The sequence below is a fragment of the Lissotriton helveticus genome, chromosome 3_1 (assembly GCF_964261635.1).
Source record: "Lissotriton helveticus chromosome 3_1, aLisHel1.1, whole genome shotgun sequence".
Taxonomy (NCBI): Eukaryota; Metazoa; Chordata; class Amphibia; order Caudata; family Salamandridae; genus Lissotriton; species Lissotriton helveticus.
Window position 1 is genome coordinate 1,136,507,425 of NC_136061.1, and position 23,299 is coordinate 1,136,530,723.

Below are 23,299 nucleotides of genomic sequence, written 5' to 3' on the forward strand. Positions count from 1 at the left end.
CCCCCATTCAAATCAGAAGCCACCGAAGTCATCTGCGGAGTCCCACAAGGATCATCACTCAGTCCCACCCTCTTCAACGTTTACATGAGTCCCCTCGCATCCATCGCGCGACAACACAACCTCAACATCATCTCCTATGCAGACGACACCCAGCTGATCCTTTCCCTCACCAAAGACCCTAACACCGCCAAAACCAATCTTCATGAAGGCATGAAAGAAGTAGCCGAATGGATGAAAAACAGCCGCCTAAAACTTAACTCAGACAAAACGGAAGTTCTCATCCTAGGATCTTCACCTTCTGCCTGGGACGACTCCTGGTGGCCATCGGCCCTGGGCACAGCACCCATTCCCACAGACCACGCACGCAACCTGGGTTTCATCCTAGACTCCTCCCTCTCGATGACCAGACAAGCTAACGCCGTCTCATCCTCTTGCTTCAACGTACTCCGCATGCTCAAAAAAATCTTCCGTTGGATCCCCACCGAAACAAGAAAGACGGTCACCCACGCACTGGTCACTAGCCGACTTGACTATGGAAACACCCTCTACGCCGGAACCACAGCCAAACTACAGAAAAAACTCCAACGCATCCAAAACGCATCTGCCAGACTCATATTGGACATCCCACGCCAAGCTCACATTACCGGCCACCTGAAAGACCTCCACTGGCTTCCCGTCAACAAGAGAATAACGTTCCGTCTCCTCTACAAACTAGGACCCGAATGCCTCAACACACGACTGTCCTTCTACACACCCACCCGCCAACTAAGATCCTCCAACCAAGCGCTTGCCACAGTTCCGCGCATCCACAGATCCACCATGGGAGGAAGATCCTTCTCCTACCTGGCAGCCAAGACCTGGAACTCTCTCCCCACTTACCTCTGCCTCACACAGAACCACATTTCCTTCAGAAAGGAACTTAAAACCTGGCTATTCGATAAATGATGCACCCCCTCCCACAAGCGCCTTGAGACCCTATGGGTGAGTAGTGCGCTATACAAATCCTTGAACTTGAACTTGACTGCAACAGTACTCATCAGAACCGACAACACCACTTGTATGCATTATCTAAACAAGCAGGGTGGTACAAGGTCTCAAATGCTGTCCCGAGAGGCTCAGAAGATATGGAAGTGGCTTCTTTTGAACAAAATAGCAATCAAGGTAGAACATCTCCCAGGGGCGCAGAACACCTGGGCAGACTCTCTCAGCAGAACAACAAAATCCTGCCACGAATGGGAACTGGAACAATCAGTCCTGGACAACATCTTCCAGAGGTGGGGCAAACCAAATCTGGATCTCTTTGACACCAGGACCAACCAGAAGTGCCTTTTCTTCGCAAGTTGGGAACCGGAGAAGGGTTCCTGGGGGAACACCTTCATGATGAGGTGGACAGGAATCTTTGCTTACGCATTCCCACTGTTCCTCTAGTCCCAAGACTCTTACACAAAATGAAGAAGGAACCATGTTGCATGATTCTAATTGCACCGAAATGGCGATATCAGTACTGGTTCACAGAAATTCTTCTTCTCTCCAAGTGCAAGCCATTTCGCCTTCCGATACAACAGAATATGCTATCGATGAGCGAGGGACAGATTCTTCACCCTTGCCGAGCTCAACTGCAACTCCATGCTTGGTTCCTGGACTCGCAGATTTCAAAGATGTAAACTTGCCACAGGAATGCAGAGACATTCTGGATAAAGCAAGAGCCCCTTCTACATTTCGAACTTATGCCTTAAAATGGAAAAGATTCTGTAACTGGTGCTCTAATAATAATCTACATCCACTGGAATCTTCTCCTGATAAAGTTCTGCCTTATTTGTTGTCACTCTCGAAGTCTGGTCTAAGGTTCGCTTCAGTTAAATTGCATTTGGCCGCCATTTCTACATACAGAAGGTCTTCAGGTTTGGAGTCACTTTGTTCCAATCGTCTCATTAAACAGTTCCTGAAAGGACTTTTTAGGACTTTTCCTCCTATTAAAGCTCCTCCTCTAGAATGGAGGCTAAATGTAGTGCTACAGCAGCTTATGAAACATCCATTTGAACCCATTCATAAAGCAGATGTTAAATATTCCTCATGGAAGACAGCTTTGCAGTTGGCACTCGCCTCTTCCCGACAGGTCAGTGAGTTACAGGCGTTCACTATACGACAACCTTATTTGAAATTCACTAATGATTACATCCTTTTGCGAACTAATCCCTCATTCATATCTAAAGTTCCAACATCATTTCATCTCAATGAACCTGTAGTATTGCGAACATTCTTCCCCAATCCGTCTTCTGCGGCGGAGAAGTCCTGCATACTTTGGATGTCAAAAGATGCCTGAAATTCTACATATCTCGGAGTTTGTCCTTCAGAAAATCTGACCAGTTATTTCTCTCATATGGGGGCCCTAAAAAAGGATCAGCAATCTCAAAAGCTACTATCTCAAAGTGGATTGCATCTGCGATTCAGTTCTGCCATTGCAAGGCAGGCCGTCCTTTGTCAAACAAGCCGAAAGCTCATTCTACCAGGGCAATGTCCTCATCCTCGGCATTGTTTGCTGGTGTGTCTTTGGACAAGATTTGCAGTGCTGCAACTTGGAAAAGTGTACATACTTTCACTCAGCATTACTGCCTGGATCTGGCAACAGAAGCGGAGTCAGCAGTTGGACAAGCAGTGCTACGAAACCTTTTTAGATAAGGTAAGCCTGATGGCAAAATTATTTAGTTTTCTGGTATTGTAAAGATTTTCTATTTCATATGGCCATTGTTCTGTATATGTATGTTTTATTTTTACAGACAATATAAATATGTTTGTGTATATTGCATTGGTTTGACATGGTATCTCTTGAACTTCTTATGATACCCACCATCCACTATGTATATAAGTGTTACTTACTGCTAGCTACTCTGATTCTAAGCATGTGAATCTATGAAAGATACCCCAATACGGGATAAGAAAATGAGTTACGTACCTGTAACTTCAGTTATCCAGTATTGGTATCTTTTATAGATTCACATGCAACCCACCCTCCTCCCCGGAGAGGCTTACCTTACCATGATGTTATAATACTGTCACTAGTGCTACGCAAATCTGAGGGTTTGCCTCTCTGTGGGGAAGGTTCTAGGGGATGCTACTGCCTGATTGGCTGATTTCCAAGTTTGGTTCTTTTTACAAAAAGACTGAGATAGGCTATTGTAGTGACTTTGCTATACACTGTAGCCTATGGTATAATGGTATTATGACTATAGTGTATATGTTTTTATAGTACTGCGAGACTTCCACCTCGTTGGCGGGGATGATTCTAAGCATGTGAATTTATGAAAGATACCAATATTGGATAACTGAAGTTACAGGTAAGTAACTCGTTTTCTTCTCATCCCTCCAAAACTGAAGAAAAAGAAAAAATCCCCAAAGTGCTCTCAGGAAATTCTCCAAGGATTTGGAACTCTCTTCCTAAGGATCTCCGCTGTAATCTCTCCTGTACTTGTTTCATACGGAACCTGAAATCTCTATTGCTGAAGAAATACTACAACAGCCTTCCAGCTCGACCCACTCAGCATCTAAATCTGCCCCTAACGCCACCGTTCTATTATGTTGTATTATTCTTTACCCTCTGATATACTTTTATTTTAGTTCTGTGGAACCTGCTCACACGTCCCTTAAACTGTCAGATCTGAAAGGGACACGTTAGTGATAGATTCCTTACCTTAGAATATCCCCAGGCGCCAGATTGGATCCTGAAAGTTTTTCGTCAGCAGTACTCCTGCACGTTGGTAGGTTGCGTTGTGTGGTTCTGCGTCCGTCGCTGGTGTCGTAAGCGCCGAGATGACGTCACAAAGACTACTTAGGCGCCAACCATGCGTGCTGACGTCAGTTCTTTCTTTTTCCGCGCCAGCAAGCGCAACTCCGGTAAGAGCACATACCTTAGTCCCCTTTTGATTAACTTTTTTTTGGACTTTGTCTCTACTTCTTTTGAGTCTTTGACTCCTGGTGCCAGGTAGGGATGCCTGGGTTTAAATCCTGCGGCCCCTGTCGCCCTACGATGTCGGTGGCCGATCCCCACGACGTCTGTCTCTACTGTCTGGAGCGCAACGATGACTCCAGGTCATGTTCCGACTGCCTGGCCATGGCTCTGAAGGCTTTGCGGGAGCGGTCCCGAAAGCTGCTGGAGGCCAGGCAGTCGTCTACGCACCACTCGAGGTCCAGGGGTCGCTCGAGGGACCGTCCGAGGAGCCATCATCATCGCTCCTTGGGGTCAAAGTCTTCACCCAAGGAATCTGGTAAGAGACGCCACAAGAAAGTCGAAGAAGCTTGTTTGCTCTCCGACGTCCCCCCGTCGGTCTCCGGACGCGGACGAGGGAGCCAGGGGTCCTTCCCCTGCGGCCCCGTTGGAGCCTGGGAGTCCTGCGGCCTACCCGCCCTATTCGGGTCCGTCGGTGAGTCCGGCCCAGGTGCAATAGTTTCTTGCCGCCATGGACCGTCTTTTCAGGCCTATGGCTCCCACCAGCGCGCCTTCGGGTCCGTGGTCCCTATTGAGGGCCCTTGCTTGCCGTCAACGCTGGCCCCGGCGCCACAAGGTCCCCCGCCGGCAGCTCTGGTGCCACAGGGTCCTCTGCTGGCGGCTCTGGCGCCCCCTGCGGTTCCTTTCCCAGCGCCGCAATGGATTCCGTTCGTCCCACCCTCGCCCTCGCCAGAGTTTCCGGGAAATTTTGCTCCGGCTTGGGACCCGAATTGGGACATGGAGCCGTTGAAGCATTTGTTTTCCCCTGTGCCTTCTGCGCCGCTGCCGCCTGTGCCTCGGGCCATGGAGGAGGAGGATGACTGGGAGGGGTCGGAGGACCCTCTTGCACGGCAATGCGAGTCCGAACATGAGTGGGTAAAGGACTCGGAGGATACAGGTGGCCTTGACCTTTCATCTGAGCCTGGGTTTGTGTCTCCTCCCGCTGTCATGGAGAAAGGCATCACATACACTGTGGTGCTCCGTAGAGCAGCTGCAGCTCTTGACCTTGATCTGCCTACTGTTACCCTCAAAACGAACCTCCTTACTGAAGTGCTTCAGCCGGCGGCAAGTTCTATGGAACCTCTGCTTCCATTCAATGAGGCCTTGACGGATGTTTTGATGGGCACCTGGTCTAGACCAGCCACAGGGTTTCCGGTGGATAAAAATGTGGCCAGGCGTCCTCGCCTGCCACCGGGTGACCCTGCCTTTTTAACAAATCATCCGACCCTGGAGAGCCACTTCCCAAAGGGCATTCCCTACCACTCTGCCGGATAAGGAATCGAAGAAACTGAAGCAATTTGGCAAGAAGTTGTTTTCCTCTGCAAGCCTGGGGTTGCGGACAGTCAACACCGCATGCCTCTTGGGCCGCTACTCTCACGCTGTGTGGGACACGGTTTTAATACAAAATGGTTCTGTCGGAACACAAAGCAATTTCTTTGTTACATTATACTATTCTAAATGTTTCTGGTGCATTGCACATCAATAATCATGGAAATACTGTATACGACATTTGTTAAAAAAGGAAAGGAAAGAAAAACACACACCACAGTTCTAGTTGTTGCAAGGATTATGTTATTTTTTATCTTGCACGAGTTAATCCAACTCTAAAGAGGTAAGTTGTCCAAAAACAGTAATAACTGGAATTACAAATAGTGTGAAGTGCTAAGGTGAGCAGTAGTGACAAGTGGTTATGTGGCTATGTAGTGACACAATAACGTAGAAACACATAAAATATCATCAGTCCATCCTTTTACATCAGTGGTCTCAAACAACATGATTATTCAATTCATCTAATGAGACTTCGTGTGGACGGATTGGTAGTATAACGTCGACATTTCGACCCTAGTAAGTGGTGCAGACTTTTTAGCAACCGTATCGGGTCTTCATCAGGACAAGGAGGTGTAGGACAACCTGGTAGTTTTGAAGATTTGGAGGCTTCTTCCGTAGCCTCTGTGGGCGGGGTATCAGCCGACACCCTTGTAAGTGTTTTCCAAGGGGGGTTTCTTGGGAATATATGAAGATTTCTTCACCAGCCGGTGGAAGAATCTTTGAAAAAAGTCCCGCAATAGCGTTCACTTGGGAGAAGGACAGCAGACGTCTGTATCTGTCTCCGTTCGGCTCTGGACGGTGGCGCAAGCTCTGCCCCAGTGTCCAGAGGAGGTTCGGGCTGTACTTTCCCAAGCTGTTGCGGAGGGGAAGGATGCCGCGAAATTCGCCATTCGGTGTGGGCTGGACACCGCAGACTCTTTGAGGAGAGACCTCTCCATGACGGTGGCCTTGCGTCGCCATGCCTGGCTGCAGTCCACGGGGTTTTCAGGGGATTTCCAGAGTTCCCTCATGGACATGCCTTTTGTGGTATATAAATAAATAATACCGGATCTAGGTTTGACTAGGCATAGCAATAACAGATAGCTCAATAAATAAGAGTCAAGATTCGAGGTAGTAGGAGTTTGCAGGTTTATTACAGCATAAAGGACAGGAACAGGACAACCTGCATAGGAATAGGATGGCAGAGCCCGACAGCTGCCGGGCAGGATCTGGGATGAGCGCGCTCTGGGGTTAGGACTGGCGTAACATTTAATAACAATACACAAGCATATATAGTAAAACAGTTGCATTACAGTACATATGATAGGCGGAGCAGTGGGTGTGGTCAATAGCAGTCGCGAAAGATAAGGGTGGAAATGGGTGTAACAGGGGCGTATACATAGACATGTGATGCAAACGTAACAGAATGTGTCATAAATGGGGCGGAAACATGGAGGGGGCTACCTAAGGAGCCGGGACCTCTAACCTAATGGTGCGCGCAAACTGACAATGACGTGTTACTAGGAGAAGCTGGGGGCTATGAACTCTGTGCTAGGAGCAGAGACTGAAGTCTGGAGAGTCAGGGCGACATGTACCTAAACAGTATCTAGTATCTGATGTTTAGAGAACATGTTGATAGAATCCAAAAGTTATCGGGGTAAAGGCTAACAGACTCTAAGACTGGAGCATGCATTATTCTACATGTAGTGCGTGATGAAGAATATTAAAGGACCATTTAATACAATATTTCTCTTACATGGAGACGTAAAGGCTAGACAATGACGGAAACTATTGATGCAGTTCAGTAGCTTAGGAATGCAGAGAAGGAGGGCTGGACTGATCACTAGAATCATAACATACTCTTGGCAGACTCAGAGGCAGAGCCAGGCTGAGCCGGGCACTGTGAGGCAGGAAGTAAGTGAAGGGTCGAGGATACACAGGTGGGGGCTGTATCGCTCCTCAGCGAGGCTCAGGAGACAGGAGCTGAGAATCCGGTTTCTGGGCCCTTTTGAGGCCTAGAAACGGGGACTTTACAATGAAATAACGTGCACACTGAGAAACGTGGCAACGTGACTTTACATAGGCCTGATATTCGTAGTATTCACGAGAACTGGAAACTGGCATACTAGAGATGGACACAACTGTAATTGCGTCTTTAATCGAACATGGGGAATACATATGCATATTAATCATGCACAGATAACATATGATGGAGGACGCGTAGGGACACAGAACATGGCAAAATTTACTTTTCCACATTCCCTCCTTGTCACTACGTTTCCATCAGGAAACATCAATATTCATGATACCATCTATCATTTCATACAGTATCATTTGCTCGTCTCGAATTTTCTTGGAACGGGATTTAGAACGGGACTTGGGACTAGGAATACAAGAGGTAGCACAAATGCCGCAAATCGCAGGGCCACATTGTATACAGAGGCAGCAGCTGAATATGATTGCTACTGCAATACCTAGAAAGGACAAGACTTTCCATCCCCAGGCGGAAATTATATTCCAGAACCAACCGGACCATGTCCAGGTGCCTGGATCTTGGTGTAACAGATGGGCAATTTTATGGAGTCTGGTTATAGCTGAATAAACAGACGGCGCGTTATTTGGAATGAAAATGCAGCAACTAGATCCGATGACTCTACAAGCCCCGCCCCTATCGGCCAGTATGACGTCAAGGACGAGACGATTCTGGAGCACGACAAATCTCATAGCAGATTGCTCTTCGGTTAAGTTACCTAGGGCAGAGGCAGTCTCATTCACTACTGCTTCAAGGGTTCTGGTTAACCTACGGATTAGCTTACTGTTCTGGATAGGTCCTATAAAGAAGAAGAAACCTCTATTGAAATCTGTATATTGTTCTAGAGCAGTTTCAGTATAATCGACAATCGGGGACTCCCTTCTATGTCTAACGTGTACTAGATGTGTGTTTCTATGATAATCAGATGGGGCTAGGAAAACTGGTGGCAGTAGGAAGGCAATGTAACAGGTTCCCTCCCAATCGAGGGGCAGACGAACATATGCGGTTTGACCACAAATAAAATAAGAATGACGTGAAGCTTTGAAAATAGATTTCCCACTGTCACTATACTTGACAATAGTAGTACAATCACTATGTCCTACATGTACGGAACCATTATTTCGGACACATAATTCACCTTTGACTGGTAGTACTGAAATAGCAGGTAAGTCTGGAGTAGAATCAGACTGAACATTCAGGACCATGAAACTCGAAGAATAATTACCCAAATTATAAACTTCATTTTCGAGATCTAACCCTGTTCTGTGGGGAAGACCTTGCTTGTCTGGGAAACATGTACTGTTAAGAAAAGACATATCTGTTGAGGATGACGTTAACGTGGACCATGCTCCACACGAACCATTATGAGAAAATGGATAAGGAAAGAGTGGCAGAACTCCCTTCGGTGTCTGGAAAGGGGGGAGTCGACCACACACCCAACAATTAGTGGCATTGCTGGTCTGGTGTGAATAATGTAACATGCGGATAAAAGAATTGTTACGCATAGCGAGGCGGTAAGAGAGTTCATGAGGAGGCAGATCACTAAACGTGTGCTCTACTGTAACATTGGCAGACTTATTTACATGAGAAACTGGAAAATACAGATAAAACGCATAACTGGTGCAGGAAATCATAATACTGAGAAATAATATGAAACATAGAAAAACGATACATCGGATTGAGTTTTGACTAACTCTCTCACTATGGGGGTCTATTTTATACATGTCAGAAACCGGTCTAACCGTTTCACCTAGGGGAGGACTTAGACAATCAAACTGGCTGACTTATTTTACTAGACCTTAACTTTTTCTTATACTCCTGTTGCGGAGTTGTCTCTAACAGGGAGGGTGTAGTAACAGTGTCTTTTGCGGGACAGTCCTTAAGAATAGTACTTTGGCAGTCCTTTAAATCCTCGGAAATGTTCTTTGAAACTGGTTTCAATCCATAAAACCTTTTGATATGCGAAAGATGCACCCAGCCTTTGCGTCCCTCCAACTTCACGGCTGTGCGGGTGGCCAGGAGGACCTGTCGGGGCTCCTTCCAGCGAGGCTCCAGCGGACTTGAGCGATCAAAATTTCTCACTAAGACCATGGATCCGGGAACGATTTCATGCGGTGCCACCTCGGTATTGTCTGGAAATGCGGCGGCAACCTGTGAACGACAAGAGTTGAGGGCAGACATCAAGGAAGCTAGGTAATCTGTCAGCATATTACTTGAAACATCGGTAATACTTCGGGGTCTAGGTGTACCCCACATGTTAGGGGGGCGGCCGAATACGACCTCGTACGGGGACAGACCTGATCTGGAATGTGCGACCATGCGCATGTAGAACAGAGCAACTGGCAGAGCTACTAGCCAGTCCACACCTTTCTCTTGACAAACTTTTGCAATTCGGATTTTCAGGGTCTGATTATGTCTCTCTACGAGACCAGCTGCTTCAGGATGGCGTACACAATGGAACTTCCACTGGTACCCTAACAAAAGGGAAACGTGCTTCATGAGTTCAGATGAGAATGGCTGGCCGTTATCAGAATATACGACTCTAGGGAGTCCATAACGGGGGAAGAACTCACGAACCAACTGCTTGGCAGTGGTCGCGGCTGTGTAATCTGGGACTGGATATGCTTCTGTCCACCTGGACAAAGCGCATACAACTACAAGGACATACTTGAAACCTCGACATCGCTCCATCTGAATATAATCCATTTGGAGGACCTCGAATGGGTGGTCAGGAGGCTGGAATCCACCTTGTTCCACCGGAACACTTTTACCTGGATTAAACTGACAACATATCATACAGGTACGGACTTTCTGCTTGGCTGCAGCTCGTAAATGCTTGTTAAACCAAATGTTCTGGATACTGTCTAACATAGCTTTTTCTCCTAAATGTGCTGGACTATGTGCGGTATTGATAATGACTTGAACCATGGAGTCGGGGAGAAACCATGTGGCTTTACCCTTCGTTACCCATCCCTGATCTGTCTGGACCCCTCCTTGTTCGGACCATTTCTTGATTTCTTCAGGAGTAGCATGTAACTGGATATCTATGACATCTTGAGTAGGGTCCTTAACTGTCATACATGTAGTCGGATCTGGAGTGTGTGTCGGTGTCTTATTAACTGGAATGTCTGGTGTCTGAGCTGTAAGCTTGGCTGTGCGATCTGCTAGATCATTACCTTGAGAAATAGTGTCAGTAACTTTCGTATGTGCTTTGCACTTCATGATAGCAATAGATGTCGGTAAATGTATAGCATCTAACAGAGCCTGAATAAGGAGACCATGCTGAATCTTGGTTCCATGAGAAGTCATGAAACCTCTCTCTTGCCAGAGCACTCCGAAGTCGTGTACAACTCCAAATGCGTAACGTGAATCTGTATAAACATTAACTTTCAGGTTCTTGGCGTGTATGCAGGCTTGTGTCAGAGCAACTAGCTCTGCTGCTTGAGCAGACAGGGTGTCAATACGGTGTGTTTCAATAACTTCAGTGTCAGTAGTCACTGCATACGCGGCTACTAGTTCTCCTGTACTTGTTCTCATACATGAACCATCCACATAAAGTGTCAGGTCGGGATCTGGTAATGGAATATCTGTCAGGTCTTGTCTTGGCTTTGTCATAATGTTGACTACTTCCACACAGTCGTGTGTGGCAGAATTCGAAGTAACTGATGGTAACAATGTAGCAGGATTTAAAACGTTGCAGCGTCTGATTTCTATGTGTGGCTGGAACAGTGTCAGTTCATAACCTGTTAAACGTGCAATTGTCAAGTGCTGAGTTTGTGTTCGGTTTAAAAGAACTTCCACGGAGTGTGGAACTTGTACTGTCAGGGAGTGTCCTAATACTATGGAATCACTTTGTCTGATAGCAAGTGCTGTGGCTGCAACTGACTTAAGGCACGCAGGCAGAGCCTGGGCTACAGGATCTAATGTGCTCGAAAAATAAGCACAAGGCTTGTATTGTCCTGCTTGATCTTGTGTGAGGACAGATAATGCTGTACCTTCGCGTTCTGTGACGAAAAGTGTAAAAGGCTTACTGTAGTTCGGTGTTGCTAGAACTGGAGCTTGGCATAGAGCTTTCTTTAACTCATTGAAACTAAGTGTATGTTCAGATGTCCAAGGGAGGACAGTCGATACGGCTGCCTCCTGTGTCGTTAACTGTATCAGTGGTTTGGCTAGGAATGCATACTGAGGAATCCATTGTCTGCAGTAAGAAGTAAGGCCGATAAAAGCACGTACCTCCTTCTGGGTCTTGGGCTGAGGAAGACTCGCTATTAACTGGATACGGTCGGGTGTCAACTGCCTACCCCTCTTGGACAGTAAGTGGCCTAAATAGATCACTTGCTGGACACAGAATTGAAGCTTCGAAGGGGACACCTTGTGCCCCATCTCGGCAAGGAAATACAAGACTGTAAGGGATGCTCGCTCGCAAGCACGTTCAGAACGGGCTGTGATCAGTAGATCATCGACATACTGGAGTAGGGCAGTGTCAGTTGGCATGTGAATGTTGTCTAGTTGTCTCTTGAGTGCTTGACTGTAAATACTAGGACTTTCTGTGAAACCTTGAGGAGCGCGTGTGAACATATAGCTCCTTCCATTTAAACAAAATCCGAAAAGAAACTGGCTGTCTGGATGAATGGGGACACTGAAAAATGCGTTCTTGAGGTCTATGACTGAAAAAAATGTGGCTTCGGAATCAATGGCTGTCAATAGGGAAGAGATATCTGGGACAACTGGGTACTGGGGAATAATACATTTATTGAGTTCTCGTAGGTCAATCACTAATCGATATACTGGGGGTGCATTCGGATCAGTACGTTTCATGACAGGAATGATCGGAGAGTTACATACATTGGAGTCAGTTTCTACAACTACTCCTTGAGCCATAAGCTCGTCAATAATTTTGGATAAGGCTGCTACAGCCTCAGGTGGCAATCTGTACTGCCTGATTCGTGGCAGGACTACACCTGGCTTGAGAGTCACACGATGGGGTGTGATTTGCATAAAACCAACATCAGTTGGACCTTGCGCCCATAGATGCTGCGGAACATTAGACAATCTCGGATCAAAATCTCGTAATACATAGTGACCCTTGAAGTCACGTAGGAACAGTCGTATTCCCTCTGGGGAACAGCAAATAACTGCACCTAATTCTTTCAGTGTTTTAATGCCTAATAAATTTTCTGGACATGACTTAGTAAGTAACAGATCAGTAGTGCGGGACAATGGACCTACTTCTAGAGTAACTGGCTTTGATATTTCATTTACAATAGGTTTTCCTGAAAATCTAAGGGAAACATTTCTAGAGCCTGAGAGCGGAGCCCCTGGAACTTCGGCGTGACTTATAGTGGTCCTACTTGCCCCTGTATCAATCAAAAACTTTCTGTCTTTCCCTAATACTTGACTGTGAACATAGGGACCTTCTTGATCTACAGGAATCTCGATGAGAGGCAAGCCTACCTCCCTCTCTAGGCTGTTTCATGAATACGGTTGATACTCTGGATACTCTGACTGAGCATACTGGTAAATCTGCTGTGTAACATGCTGTGTTGCAGCAATAGGCTGCGGTGCTGTAACTGTCTGTTGTGCATTCTGTGGCTGAGGAGTCTGTGTAACTTGTTCTTGTCTAGGCGGACGTGGTCTTTCTTTAGTCTTACCGGTAGCTATGTTGTGTTTCAGAACTGCACACTCGTTTATAAAATGACCTGGCTGTTTGCAATAATTGCAGTTTCCTTTAACGGGAACTGCAGGATGACTGGCTTGATTCGTACCCCTCTTCTGACTGTCTTGAGGAACAGATTGTGCAACTAGTACTTTCATTTTCGTGTCTTTCATACGTTTCCTTTCGTGTTCTTGCTCTTCTCTGATTCTATTCTGGTGGTATTGAAGCATCTGTAACATCTGGGACGGGGTATTAGCTTGCCAGGTACTTTCGACTTTCAAAACTCGATTCTTAACTTGTGGACTTGAATTCTCGACTAATTTAGTAACAAAAAGATGAGGGTATGACTCGCTACTTGTCTTGAGGCCACTGTTTATGGTAAAACATTTCTCAAATCTGGAATAATAATCACTAATATCTTCGTCTTGTTTCTGTTTACAGGCTGAGATTGCATCCCAGTCTTCCTTTTTAGTTGCTAATAATCTGGGCAAAACTTGTATTAACAGTTCTGGTAATTCTTTACATTTCTCTCCTAGACCGGTACCTGGTACTCGTGCCTTGTCTTCAGCTTCTAGGACTGTCCAATCGATCTTTTTCTCTCCCACCTCCCAATCTTTTTCCTTGAGTTTCTCGTATACCCCTGCGGGCAACAGGACCTTTAACATTTTAATAATATCTGGATACGTGTATTCTCCCATACGGAGCATGTCTTTTAATTCTCGGTGGAACCCTGCTGGATCTTTGTCATGACAGGGAATTAACTTTTTCATCTCTAAGAGTTCCATCTTTGTAATCGGAGTGTAAACAAACACTCGTTGCATTTCACCATCTTCTGTCTTAACTGGATGCACTTCTCGTAACGGATTTTGTCTGTCTATGTAAAAGGGTTTACTTTCTGGAGGTGAGACACGAACAAAATGCGGGTTCAAAAACATACTATATTTGTGGCGCTGTTCTAGAATGACACTAATTAAATCGGTACCTAAACCTTTCCATTTATACTGGAGTAACTCGTTCAGAACATCGTGTAACGGACCTGGATCAGAATGTTGACCCTCATACAAAGTAATGAGGTGCTGAATCATATACATACCCGCCAGTCGCTGCTCGGCTGGGGGCAATTTCAGAAACATTTGTGCCACTATTTCGTCTGGAAAAGTGGTAGAATCAGTAATCCATCGGACTGCTGATCGGACTAGTTCTTGTTCATGCATAGTACTTAACTCGCTATAACCGATTCGTGATTTCAGAATGTGATCGGTAGCTTGAAATACTTGTTCTAGAGAACCTTGTTCTGGTGCTGGATGGTGAAAAATTTTCTTGTGTTCTAGGCGTAAATGGCGATCTGGAAATCTAGATTTTCCTACATACGCTATTCTGGCGGAATTCTCATCCTCTACCTCTTCTGTAGAAGAGTCATTTTCTTTCTCGCTTACTTGTGCTGCCTTACGTTGATCGTGTAACCTTATTATTTCCTTACGGATTTTCTTGTACATACTCTCTATACTACTGATGTTCTTATGCTTACCCTCGGCTATATTATCACTCCACCTTGTCAGGATTTTCATTTCGGCTCGATCTTTGGTCGGATAATCTTGTTCTCGTATTAAACAATTAATCAGAAACTTTAATAGCATGAGCTGGACTTCAACTTTTCTTTGGCACATGACGTCACTAATACTTTCTGGATCATTCCCTGTACGGATGAAACGATATATTCTGTCTAGATCTTCTTTCATATCTGGTAGGGTGACTAGATACTCGGTCACCTTTCTTACGCGTAATGAATATAAAACCATATTATCCTCGCCTGGGACTGGGTCATAGCCACATTCGGTAAGGGCTTTTCTTATTTCTGCAACAGACTGATGTCTGGGCGTACGCTGTGACGCTTGTGCATGTAATTCGACTAACGTTAAACGCTTGTGTGGCGGCGGGGTTCCTGGAGGACCCCCCCTGCGGCCCCTAAACTAGAATCGTCAACTGATGCTCTTCGTCCTGGCAGAGTGGGAAATGGAAATGCAGGCTGGACTTGTATGGCGGGTTGGACCGGGGGTACCGTAACAGGTACTCCGGTGTCTGGAGGAGCGGGAAGTGCCTGATTTACAGGGACCGGCGGAACAGGATTTGCATATTCCGGGACTGTGTCGTCCAAATAGGACGAGATGAAAATATCAGCTGCGGTCGGTTTGTGACGTAGCTTAGTCGGAACTAGTGGTGGCGGAAAATTACTGGATGCCTCCGGGGTCGCTTTTGGCAAGCCCTCGGCAAGAAGAGGATACATACCCTTAATAAGGGCATGCCTCTGTCTGTCTGACTGTTCTGTTTTAACTCGTTCACCTATCTCGATTAGTTCCCTTTCTTGGGCTCATTCTAAGGATTCTCTACTTAATTCTGACTTTCTGATTTCTTTTTCGGTTCTTTTATGAGATTCTTTGCGCCATAACTCGATGGCATCTTTCTGTGACTGTCTGGCTTTCTTCTTCCATAATGCTTCTTCTACTCGCATGATGCACTCGGCATCCCATGTACCCGATACGGGCCATCTATACTTTTCTTCTAACTGTTTGGTATACTCTACCCATAAATCTAGATATAATATGGCACTTATGCCATGCTTCTGATACATAAAATGACCTGGACTGTCCCTAGGCGGGACAGGAACTGCTGCTTCTAGCAGACCTTTTCTAGTTCTTAACTGGCGTAGTCTGGAAAATAACGGCATGACTGGACTGTAATCTAGACACAATACAATACACAATGGACACGATAAATACTTCACACTCATACCACGACATAATACATGAAGAATATTTAAAATAACAGTTCGAACAGAATACTACCTGGAATACTGAAAACAGAATACATGAATTTTCTCGAGAACAGAACTGACTAGAACAGAAACTAGATGCACTGCTGAAACAGTACGAAACTTACCGGTCTCATAAAGAGACACGTCAGGACCCGCATCCACCGAAGTGGACACTTCGTTTGGGGGTCTGTGTACCACCAACCCACGGACCAGAGTCAATTAGATTGACCCTGTCTAGATACTACCCCAGCAATGGTACTCACCGGGCAGCAAGAACGGAAGGCCTCGGACTGGACTGGACTGCTTCGACGCCGGACGGACGAACTTCGGACTTCTGTTACGGGTGGGCCTCCGGATACCTCGGACCTTGGACTCTCGGCTTGGGCTCTGGTCGGGACTCGCCGCGTTCCTCCACCGCCTCGTCTGGATGCTGGACCGCCTCCTCCGTCTCCTCCGTGGGCCTGAGGGATACTTGAAGCAGAAATATCTGCACGTGCACGGTATGGTTCCGTCACGGCTGCAGAGGGTCAGGGGGCCGGCGTGGCTTCACCGGCGCGTGGGGAAAGGGCAAGTCCCTGTTCGGGCGCCATTATGTGGTATATAAATAAATAATACCGGATCTAGGTTTGACTAGGCATAGCAATAACAGATAGCTCAATAAATAAGAGTCAAGATTCGAGGTAGTAGGAGTTTGCAGGTTTATTACAGCATAAAGGACAGGAACAGGACAACCTGCATAGGAATAGGATGGCAGAGCCCGACAGGGGGGCCCCGACAGCTGCCGGGCAGGATCTGGGATGAGCGCGCTCTGGGGAAAGGACTGGCGTAACATTTAATAACAATACACAAGCATATATAGTAAAACAGTTGCATTACAGTACATATGATAGGCGGAGCAGTGGGTGTGGTCAATAGCAGTCGCGAAAGATAAGGGTGGAAATGGGTGTAACAGGGGCGTATACATAGACATGTGATGCAAACGTAACAGAATGTGTCATAAATGGGGCGGAAACATGGAGGGGGCTACCTAAGGAGCCGGGACCTCTAACCTAATGGTGCGCGCAAACTGACAATGACGTGTTACTAGGAGAAGCTGGGGGCTATGAACTCTGTGCTAGGAGCAGAGACTGAAGTCTGGAGAGTCAGGGCGACATGTACCTAAACAGTATCTAGTATCTGATGTTTAGAGAACATGTTGATAGAATCCAAAAGTTATCGGGGTAAAGGCTAACAGACTCTAAGACTGGAGCATGCATTATTCTACATGTAGTGCGTGATGAAGAATATTAAAGGACCATTTAATACAATATTTCTCTTACATGGAGACGTAAAGGCTAGACAATGACGGAAACTATTGATGCAGTTCAGTAGCTTAGGAATGCAGAGAAGGAGGGCTGGACTGATAACTAGAATCATAACATACTCTTGGCAGACTCGTAGGCAGAGCCAGGCTGAGCCGGGCACTGTGAGGCAGGAAGTAAGTGAAGGGTCGAGGATACACAGGTGGGGGCTGTATCGCTCCTCAGCGAGGCTCAGGAGACAGGAGCTGAGAATCCGGTTTCTGGGCCCTTTTGAGGCCTAGAAACGGGGACTTTACAATGAAATAACGTGCACACTGAGAAACGTGGCAACGTGACTTTACATAGGCCTGATATTCGTAGTATTCACGAGAACTGGAAACTGGCATACTAGAGATGGACACAACTGTAATTGCGTCTTTAATCGAACATGGGGAATACATATGCATATTAATCATGCACAGATAACATATGATGGAGGACGCGTAGGGACACAGAACATGGCAAAATTTACTTTTCCACACTTTTGATGGTACTCGCCTGTTTGGCGATAAGGCAGACAGTGCGCTGGAGCGTTTCAAGGACTCTCTGGCTACGGCTAAGTCCTTGGGTCTCTCCACCACACGCCCGACCACGTCTACCTTTAGTTCCTTTTGTCACCACGACAGGGGCGCCCCTACACGTTCGTTCAGCCAAAAGCCTGTGCAGAACTAACATCAGCGCGGTTGCGGGCGTGGTGTCCGCTGTGGCGGCAAAGGGGGTTAGCATGCGGGTCAGTCCACCTCCGCTCCCGCAGCATCCGCCTCAAAGCCTTTCTAGTCCGAGCTTTGGGGTGCAACCCACTCCGGTGGGCGGCAGGATTCAACATAACATCCCCCACTGGTGCTCTGTCACTTCGGACAGGTGGGTGCTACAAATCGTCCAAAGGGGCTATTCCCTCCCCTTTGAGTCTTCCCCCCACCCCAGCCATGCCACCTCAGTTCCACCGCATGTCGGGGGATCACTTTGCGCTTCTCCAACAGGAAGTCACGGCCCTTTTGGCCAAGGGGGCCCTCGATCGCGTTCCTGGGCCAGAAATAGAACGCGGTTGTTCCCACTAATTTCTGGTCCCCAAAAAGGAGAAAGGGGGCCTGTGCCCCATCTTGGACCTCAGGAACGTCAATCACTTCCTCCGGAAGGAGAAGTTCAAGATGTTGACTCTGGCTCAGGTCTTGGTTGCCCTAGACCCTGGAGATTGGGTCAATGGCAGATCCCTCTCCCTTCCCCAACCGGAGCACACAGTGGTGACAGATGTGTCCCTCCTGGGATGGGGCGGCCACTTGGGAGAGGCGGAGATCAGTGGCCTCTGGTCTCCGGCGAAGTTCCGGCTCCATATCAGCCAATTGGAGCTTCGGGCGATATGTCTGGCACTGAAGGCATTCCTTCCCTCTGTCCGGGGAAGTGTAGTGTAGGTGTTCATGGACGACACCAGCGCCTTGTGATATTGCAACAAACAGGGCAGGGTGAGGTCATGGACCCTATGTCAGGAGGCTCTGCGCCTCTGGACATGGCTGGAACATCAGGGCATTACCTTGGTGGTTCGAAACTTGGCAGATTCTCTGAACGCCAGGGCGGACAAACTCAGCTGCCGGTGCTTGATGGATCACAAATGGCGTCTGAACTCTGAGGGGGCGCAGGGTCTCTTTCTGCAGTGGGGAGAGCCTTGGTTAGATCTATTCGCCACCGAAGAGAACGCGCAATGTCATCAATTCTGTGCGTTGGAATTTCCAAGGCGGCACTCGCTCGGCGTCGCTTTATGTCACAAGTGGAGTTGCGGTCTATTGTACGCCTTTCAGCTTATACTACTTCTGCCCTGAGTGGTGAAGACAGTTCGGCGCGACCGGGCCCAAGTCCTCCTTGTGGGTCCGTATTCGGCACAAAGATACTGGTATCCCGAGCTACTCAGCATTGCGATTGATCCCCTGATCCGGCTGCCTTTTCGGGAGGTTCTTCTGTCGCAGGTGCAGGGGACGGTCCTCCGCCTAAACCTGTCCAGCCTCCACCTCCATGCGTGGAGATTGAGCAGCGACAGTTGACAGCTTTTGATCCTCCCGAAGTCTGGGATGTCATTCTGGCAGCCAGGCATCCCTCCACTAAGACGGTATATGTCTGCAGGTGGAACACATTTGTGGCATGGTGCACAGCAAAGGCTGTGGATCCCCTTTCTGCTCCCCTTTCTGAGGTCCTTCTGTTTCCCTTTCTGAGGTCCTTCTGTTTCTACTTTCCTTGGCCCAGCAGGGCTCTGCTCTGGGCACTATCAAAGGTTATCTTTCGGCCATCTCCACCTTTCTAAGGCTTCCAGATCAGTCTTTGCTCTTTAAGTCCCCGGTTGTTAACCGTTTCCTGAAAGGCATTACACACACGTTTCCTCCCGTGCCTTTCATATTGCCTCAATGGGACTTAAATCTTATCTCAACCTATCTAATGTGCGCTCCCTTTGAGCCCTTACATAACTGTCCTTTACGTCTTCTCATTCTAAAGACGGCTTTCCTGGTAGCCATTACCGCTGCCAGACGAGTGAGTGAACTGCAGGCTCTTTCTTCTAAACCTCCTTTCCTTTCTGTCCATCCGGACAAGGTGGTTTTAAGGACTCGTCCTTCTTTCTTGTCAAAGGTTGTCACGCCCTTCCACATCGGGCAGACCATCACTTTGCCCACCTTCTTTCCGCATCCTTCAAAAGAGGAGGAGAGGCTCCACCGTCTGGGCCCAAAACGTGCGCTCTCGTTCTATCTGAAGCACACACAACAGTTCCGGGTGGATGACCAGCTCTTTGTTGGCTTCGTGGGCGCCAAAAAAGATCGGGCCGTGCGCAAACGAACCATCTCTCTGTGGGTCGTTCTGTGCATCAAAGCATGTTACTCTTTGGCTAAAAAGGAGCCTCCTGTGGGGCTAATTGCCAATTCTCTACCAGGGCAACGGCAGCCACTACTGCCTTGGGACGTGGCTTTCCCTTGCAGGACATTAGTCAGCCAGCTACATGGGCCTCGCTGCACACGTTTACTAAGCATTATTGCCTTGACAGCCAAGGCCGGAGAGACTGCTTCTTTGACCTTTCTGTTCTCCGTGACTTTCTGGTGTAATCTTATTTGCAGACCCACCACCGGAGTTGGTATTGCTGGGGTATTTATTGTAAGGTAGGGAATCTATCACTAACGTGTCTCTTTCAGATGCACAAGTTACTACTTGTGTAAGGATCTATCTGTAAGAGACATTAGTTATTGGTAGATTTCTTACCGCCCCACCCATCCTCCCCGTTCTGCGAACTGATTTCTAGAGTTAAGGTCATCCCTTTCAGGGCGCTAGTTTCATGGCACCAGTGGTCAGTTTCTTGCATGGCTCTGCGTTCCTGGCGCGGAAAGTTGTGTACAGAACTAACGTCAGCGCGCATGGGTGGTGCCTACGTAGTCTCTGTGACGTCATCTTGGCGCTTACGACGCCAGCGCGCAGGGGTACTGCTGACGAAAAACTTTCCGGATACAGTCAGACACCTGGGGATATTCTAAGGTAAAGAATCTATCACTAACTAATGTCTCTTACAGATAGATCATTACACAAGTAGTAACTTGGGCATCTAGCTAGCGCTCTATAACACTATCAAATAAATAAATACAAACTAACTGAAGTGGACAGCCGGATAGAGAAATGTCATAGCAGGCTGGTGTCACTGAGAGGCAGTTAGAGGTGGGTAGAAGTAGTCACATGTCTCTTTCTGCATGACAGGCTACTCACTGGCTGTACCCGCCTCTACTTACTTACTAGCTTGCCTCTGCGATTTTGCAGTTTTTAAATGTAATGTCACAGCTGGTGTTTTTAAACTATGCCATTGGTGCAAACACTAATTCACTGCATGATAGCAAAATGTATTATGATTTTTAAATGAGTTGTTAGTTGAAGGTAATTCATTATATAAGGCTGCCGAAGTGTTACTTCAAAATGATTCTTTAAACTCCCTAACTCATTTTTGTGTCATCAAACTGCCAAAAATATCAGTCGAAGCTAATGCTGTAGAGGCAACATATTTAAATACAAGCCATTATCCATGTATTGCATTGCCATTACCGAAATTCTCAATGTAGCAGCTCAGAGAAATTCTCATATATAAGGCTTTCTTTATTTGTTTCTCCTGCTTTTGAGTAGAACATTTTTAAATGTATCAAGGAGTTCAGTGCGCACTCCAGAGTCTTCTGGATAACACAATCAGAAGTCTTTTTTTAGCACAATAGTTCCCAAAACAGTGGTAATCTGGAGTGCTGCCCTTCCTGTGTGCAGACAGTACCATTTTACTCTTTCCACTTTTGTGCACAGGTTGAGCATGATGAAATTAAACTTTACTGTAGTCTCTCTGCAATTTTCTCTTTCATTCTTCTGTGGCATCATGCTGGTCTCGTCTCCTCACAGAACCATGACACCTTCCCCACAGAACCAAGGCATAGCACCTTGTGGTAGTTCAGCATCGCTGCCATTCTGTGGCAGAAGGCTGACTAACTTGTGATCCTGCCTGAAAATGCTGCATAGGAGCAATTGGAATGGTTTGGAGAGGGAGAAACAGCATCAGAAATCATCCAAGTAAATGATGAAAAACAGTTGGAGAAACCAACCAGCATATCACCCTTAAACAGCCGGGAGCAAGCTGAGGATTTTGCTTTCTCCACATCTAATGCATCTAAACAAATGTAGCACTGATATTGGATTATTGTACAGTTATGCTGTTTTTGGCATTTAGCCTAATGTGGGAAAAATTACGGAAGATTTTATTTAGTTTCTCTTTCTTGATCTGTGCCCAAAATTGTGTTAAATGTAAAACCGGTCAGCTCCGTGGACTTAATGACAACATAAACTATTCTAGGTAACGTTTACTGCATTATGTACTTTATCCTACCTCTCAATTCACAACTAATTACAGTTTACAGTTGTGAATTATGAGTCAAAGGGCACAGAGTGCCAAAGGTTCTACCACAGGTGAGTAAATTATTATTTAAAACGTAAAAGTGAAAATGTTAGATAGTGAGCAAGTAATCGTTCTTGAAGTACTACTTCCTGTTCTTGTTTATGAGTATTTGAAGTGCATTTCATATTGCTTGATGCATATATTCTAAGTATTTGTGCAATATTTAATTATAGGCTCACCCAAAGGTATGTGATAAATTAAAAACATTAATGGTGGAGTGGTCTGAAGAATTTCAAAAGGATCCTCAGTTTAGTTTGATATCGGCCACCATCAAATCAATGAAAGACGATGGCATAACATTCCCGTCTACTGGATCTCAGGTAGAATTAATTTGTATGGCTGTTTTAGTAATGAGTTTATATTTTGTGAAGTTACTGTTTTTTAATTAAATCTTTTTTTCTACAAGATTACATATGTGTGTAATATATTTGATATACCTGGGTTTTGTAGTAGGCTAGAAATGTTGGCATATGCTTATTTCTTTTAGATCTATTTCAGTAAGATTACAAAGTCCTTTGTTTGCATTATCTTGGGGAATACTTTTGTTTAGCCTCAAATGCTACAGTGTCTTCTATGAATATATGATCTTATTCCGCTGGATAAAATCCCGCATACCATTATTCCGCATTTTTTATAACGCAAGTGCGTTTACAACTAAATACATTGACCCCGCAAACATTTACTCCGCAAATGCCTTTACCACGCATGCCATCACAACGCAAAGGCATGCGTGGTGAAGGCATATACTTTGTAAAAGTACATTATTTAAATATATATACATATGTATGTGTGTGTGTGTGTGTGTGTGTGTGTGTGTGTATATATATATATATATATATATATATATATATATATATTTATCCACCAAACTGCTCCGTTACCGGGGCACACTCTTAATCAGCCGGTGCAAGTTCCAGGGACGGGCTTTCCCTGTAAATTCAATTTACCACCAAAAGAAATACTCGCACTCCACCAGAAGTATTGTTATGCAGGTTTAATTATTCAGCTTTAACCAACGCGTTTCACAGCATCCGCTGCTTGATCACGGTTCCAAACATTGGTCCCTTTTCAGTTTCATCTTTTTATACCAGGTATTCACAATCGCCTGATTATGAGGCATTGTGGTCCTGGTAGTTTAATATTTACATTTTTATTTTTTAAACAAAACAAATGACGTTTTTTACTTGCATGTATTTACACATATTTACATGTACAGGTGATTTG

The 23,299-nt window shown here is 46.1% G+C and overlaps 1 protein-coding gene across 3 annotated transcripts in view; it reads left to right on the top strand.

The window, feature by feature from the left end:
* Positions 1-23,299, top strand: part of STAM2 (signal transducing adaptor molecule 2) — a 489,661-nt gene that overhangs the window by 117,202 nt on the left and 349,160 nt on the right. For all 3 annotated transcript variants that reach the window (XM_078681742.1, XM_078681743.1, XM_078681744.1), the window contains exon 5: positions 22,249-22,395. In XM_078681742.1, coding sequence (XP_078537868.1) covers positions 22,249-22,395 — 147 coding nt within the window. The remainder of the gene's footprint in view (positions 1-22,248; positions 22,396-23,299) is intronic.